Raw genomic sequence first — 5,390 nt, 5'->3', positions numbered from 1 at the left:
GAAGATAGGAAGTCGAAAGACCAGTTAATCTACCGACTCTAGCCATGGAGGACGCCATTTTGCTTTCGACCTAAACTACTGCTACAAACGGCCGTTTTTGCCGTTCGACGGCGCGCACTCCCACCGGAATTTAGGAACGCGTTCGACAGGAATTTTTAAACGGATGTCGCTCGCGCGGAGTTACGCGGAGGAATAAAAGAACGCACCCATTTATCGATGCTTACTGCACTGTGTCGGCACGTCACTGTTGTGTGTAAATCGACCCTAAAGCTATTTGACAACAACACCCCTGTTGCCGCTTCGAGCGCCACCGTATTTTTTTGTGAGAAGAAAAATGATAATTTAAAAACGTTTGGAGACGAGAGTTTTTTGTAACGGCCAAGGGCGTCAGCCATATTGTTTTTTTTTCTTCTTGTTCTTGTGTAACGACCCGCAAACCACATTAATCTTTTATCAAACCGCAAGTGTTTTCTTTCATATTTATACAGTCCATTAAAGATCGACAAACATCTGGTCCGTCGAGGCGAATGAGAAGAAAAGAAACAATTTCGCAAGCAAATAAGATTGAGTTCAAACTTCATTAAGTCGCCTATCCAAGGTAGGAGGAATTTATCTGTCCGTTACACATGGTAGACAGTTTAAAATGGATCAGCTCGAGAAATTAAGGAAAAAACGCGCTTCGATAAGAGCTAGTGTGACGAGATTAATTAGTAAAGTCGATAGTCTAGTTGAAAGCGACGATAGAGAGACAGGAACCTTTCTAGAAATACTGGATCAGTTTAGTCGAAAGGAAGAGTCGTTGAGAACGTTAAACGGGGAGATTGAGGGCCTCATTACTAGCCCAACTGACTATGACACTGAGATAGTTAATAGTGAAGAATATGAGGAAAAAATTATAAGTTGTAAATTTAAGATCCAGTCTCGTATTAAACGATTAGAAGCAGATTCGTCCGTCGTTATGGTGAGTCAGGCCCCCGTAGGTCGAAATAACTCCGCTAATATTAAATTGCCAGAGATTCCTCTACCGAAATTCTCTGGAAGATATGAAGAATGGAGTAACTTTAAAATGCAATTTGATAATATCATTTCGTCAAGCGAGCAACTATCGGCTGAACAGAAACTACATTATTTGAAAGCTGCTCTCATAGGGGAAGCTAAGAGTTTAGAAAAGTTAAATGATTCATTTGCTTCATTGTTTCAAGCGATACAAGAGAGGTACAAAAACAAGAAATTAATAGTAGAAACCCATGTTAATGCGATTCTGGACTCTGTAAAACTAGCTTATGAGTCAGCAAAGGGTTTGAGGAACTTAATTGATATTGTCAATCGGAATATGCGAGCTCTAAAGGTCCTGGGATATGAAAGGAATGAGCTCTCTGATATCTTAATTCTAAACATTGTACTTCAGAAACTGGATAAGGAGACTCTAAAACAGTACGAGTTCAGTATTAGTTCGAATGACGTTCCTAAGCTAGATAATTTGATTTCATTTTTGGAAAAGCGTTCTCAGATTTTAGAAAATATTAATAAGGTCACGTTCGTGAAGCCAAGGTGTAATCAAGATAGAGTTAAACCGAGAAACTTATTTGTGAAATGTAACAATTCTATGTCTCGTTGCATTTTATGTAAGCAGAATCATCCTGTTTACAATTGTGATTCTTTTCTACAGTTGGAAGTCTCCCAAAGAAACGATGTTGTGGCCAAAAACAACCTCTGCTTCAATTGCTTAAGTGATCGGCATAAGTTATCAAATTGCAACTCCAAAAGTTGCTGTAAGATATGCCGAAAGCGACATAATACATTACTGCACCAAGAGAAACAAGCTATAATTGGTTCAAATGCACCAGTGATCGACAGCAAACCGATTCCAACCAAGCAGGATCTTAATCCCGACGCAATAGAGTTTCGTGAGAGTATACCTCACTCACTATCATGTATTGACAAGGGAAATAAGACAGTAATTCTCTCGACAGCCATGGTTTGGGTTTTAAATCATACTACCGGAGCCAGCATTCAAGCGCGCGCAGTATTGGACTCGGGCAGTATGTCAAATATCGTAACTAGAGATTTCGCAAGTCGTCTGGGCACACCGCAAGAAAGAATCGATCTCACAGTCTCTAGTATAAGCGGAAATAAAACCTCGGTCAAGTTTAAGCTGCCTGCTACAATAATAAACGGTATGGATCCTTTTCTAAGACGCTAGAGTTCTTAGCGGTTCCAAAGATCACGGATTTACTTCCGGTTTTCTCTCTACACATCAGCAAAACAGAAATACCCCGTCAGTTAGCTGATCCAAGATTTGCTACACCAGGCAAGATTGACATGCTTATTGGAGCTGAAGCATTTTTTGAAATAGTCAAGAACGATCAAATTCGTCTATCGTGCAACAATAACCTAACATTTCGCAACACAGTTTTTGGATACATCGCAACTGGGTCCACAGACTCTAATGATCAAGGTCAATATTGTGGACTAATATCAGAGTCAGAATCAATCGATAAATGTTTACAAAGGTTCTGGCAAATAGAAACTCTTACAGAGGCTCCAAGTTTGATGAGTAAAGAAGAAGAGTATTGCGAAGATCATTATCAAAGAACTCACAGACGTAATGAAGATGGGAGATACATTGTGCAGATGGCAACCAAGGAGATACAAAACTTGGGAGAGTCAAGGAAGTTAGCATTGAAGAGATTGGATCAATTGTGGAATAGACTGTCAAGGGGCAAACAATTAAAGGAGTTATATCAGAACTTCATGAAGGAGTATTTGGACTTGGACCACATGGAAAGGGTGCAGGAACCTCCCGCTGATCAGACAGCATACAATATATGTTACTAACTTCCGTAACACGCAGATGTGCAGACCGAGGAGATACAACAACTTGGGAGAGTCAAGGAAGTTAGCATTGAAGAGATTGGATCAATTGTGGAATAGACTGTCAAGAGGCAAACAATTAAAGGAGTTATATCAGAACTTCATGAAGGAGTATTTGGACTTGGACCACATGGAAAGGGTGCAGGAACCTCCCGCTGATCAGACAGCATACAATATATGTTACTAAGGTAGTAACACGCATCACGGTGTATTTAGACCAGACAAAACCACTACAAGGTTAAGGGTAGTCTTCAACGCATCTGCTCCCACAACTTCTGGACTGAGTCTAAATGATCATCTCTTGAAAGGTGAAATAAAGGAAGATGTTTTCGAGATCATGACAAGATTTCGAAAATACAAGTACGCTTTTACAGCAGATATCCAGAAAATGTTTCGTCAAATTCTAATTGAGCCCTCGCAACGAGATCTCTTAAGAATTGTTTGGAAGAACGAGGAAGAAGAGATGCCAGTCACCTACAGACTGAAAACTGTGACTTATGGAACCGCCAGTGCTCCCTTTCTAGCAGTGAGAACCCTTAAGCAGTTGGCTTACGATGAAGCAGCAAGATATCCTCTGGCCTCTAAAACCATATTACGAGATGTCTACATGGATGACATTGTGTCAGGTGAGCAAGATTTCGATGCTGCCCTCGAACTACAATCTCAGTTGTGCAACATGTTGAGCACATGTGGAATGACACTACACAAATGGAACTCTAATTCAATGAAATTGATGAACAGTAGTTCACCAGAAAATAAGGAACATTGCTTTTCCTCAAGTGCGGAACCAACAGTAAAAACCTTAGGCATTATTTGGAAGCCGGTTGAAGATCAGTTCATATTCAGGGTATCGATTCCAGAAAAATTGCTTTATACAAAACGAGAAGTATTGAGTGTCATCGCCAGACTTTATGACCCCTTGGGTCTTCTGGGACCAGTTATAACTCGAGCAAAGATCTTTCTACAGAAGCTGTGGCTCAGTAAGCTCGACTGGGAGGATACTCTACCAGAAAACCTTAACTATGATTGGGTGAACTTTGTGTCGTCCTTGAAAGCCCTGGACGATCTTAAGATCACTAGATATATTTTAACAGATCCACTTCAAAGGGCTGTCTTGCTAGGATATGCAGATGCCTCGGAGTCAGCTTATGGAGCAGTAGTTTACATGCATTGCATAATGGAAGATGGAACTGGCAAGACACGACTTATTGCTAGTAAATCTCGTGTCGCTTTTCTTAAGGTTATTACAATCCCTCGATTAGAGCTATCAGCTTGTCTAGTACTGTTTCAACTTGTCAAAAAAGTACGTTCATGTCTGCAAATGGATATAGCTGAAGTGATCCTACACACAGATTCAACTATTGCCATCGCTTGGATCAACACTTCCGCATATCGCCTGAAGACCTTTATTGCGAATCGTGTGGAAAAAATCCAATCTATTACTGAAGGCTGCCACTGGAAACATATAACTTCCCACTCCAATCCTGCAGATGTAGTTTCTCGGGGTTTAAATCCGCAAGATCTACTATCCATGGAATTATGGTGGAGTGAAGTGCAGTCTCAAGTAGCACCAACCGTTCAACGTCAGGATGAATATGCCATCGACACTTCCTCCGATGAAAAATATCTATCTGAGCTTAAAAAACAATCGCATGTTAATTTGGTGTCAGTGTCAAGCTCTGACCTTGACAATACCCTGTTTGAACTTAGTAATAATTACATCAAATTAATTCGCATACTTAGTTATATTTTCCGGTTTCTACATAACATAAAACACGTAACTCGTCGATTTGGCCCTTTATCAAGGAAAGAACTCCAAGAGTCCAAAATTTATTTGATCGGCAAAGTACAAGGAATGGCCTTTGCCGAGGAAATAAAAACATTGCAAATGGGAAGGAATCTAACGAAGGGTCAATTAAGCAGATTACATCCCTTTCTAGATAAACAGGGTGTAATGAGAGTCGGCGGTAGATTGAGCAATTCAAATTTATCATTTGATTAAAAGTTTCCAATTCTGCTACCTAAAAATTATAAGTTAACCCACTTGATTATGAGATATTATCATCTGAAAAATTTGCATGTTGGTGCACAGACTTTACTTTACCTCGTCAGACAAGAATTCTGGCCTTTAAGTGGAAGAAACCTGGCCAGAAGGGCGGTACATGAGTGCCTCGTTTGCTTTAGAAATAAACCCAAAGTCATGGAACAAATCCTAGGAAATCTTCCTTCGGAGCGAATGACTCCAAGTCCCCCCTTTAAACATGTAGGGATTGATTTTTGTGGTCCCTTTCTTATTAAATATTAGGGACAAAGAAAGGGCACCTATCAGAAGTGCTACGTCGCAATTTTCGTTTGCCTTGTGACTAGGGCAATTCACCTTGAAGTAGTTACCGACCTAACAACCGAGGCAATGATAGCAACCTTGAAAAGATTTTTTAGCAGAAGGGGTAAAAGTGCGTCAATTTGGACAGATAATGCCACAAATTTTGTGGGTGCCAGTGCGGAGTTGAAACGCC

General features: G+C 40.4%; 3 protein-coding genes across 3 annotated transcripts; all 3 read left to right on the top strand.

Moving 5' to 3' along the window:
- Positions 1 to 643: 643 nt before the first annotated feature.
- LOC136977491 (uncharacterized) lies at positions 644 to 2,203 on the top strand. Its single transcript, XM_067272987.1, has one exon. The coding sequence runs from the start codon at positions 644 to 646 to the stop codon at positions 2,201 to 2,203; it is 1,560 nt and encodes a 519-aa protein (XP_067129088.1).
- A 119-nt stretch (positions 2,204 to 2,322) lies between these two features.
- Positions 2,323 to 2,838, top strand: LOC136977490 (uncharacterized). The gene has a single exon (XM_067272986.1). The coding sequence runs from the start codon at positions 2,323 to 2,325 to the stop codon at positions 2,836 to 2,838; it is 516 nt and encodes a 171-aa protein (XP_067129087.1).
- A 373-nt stretch (positions 2,839 to 3,211) lies between these two features.
- On the top strand, positions 3,212 to 4,876 carry LOC136977489 (uncharacterized). The gene has a single exon (XM_067272985.1). The coding sequence runs from the start codon at positions 3,212 to 3,214 to the stop codon at positions 4,874 to 4,876; it is 1,665 nt and encodes a 554-aa protein (XP_067129086.1).
- The last annotated feature ends 514 nt before the right edge of the window (positions 4,877 to 5,390 follow it).

This window comes from Centruroides vittatus, unplaced genomic scaffold (genome assembly GCF_030686945.1).
Source record: "Centruroides vittatus isolate TY-2023 unplaced genomic scaffold, ASM3068694v2 contig_459, whole genome shotgun sequence".
Taxonomy (NCBI): Eukaryota; Metazoa; Arthropoda; class Arachnida; order Scorpiones; family Buthidae; genus Centruroides; species Centruroides vittatus.
This window is presented reverse-complemented; position numbering and strand designations above follow the sequence as displayed.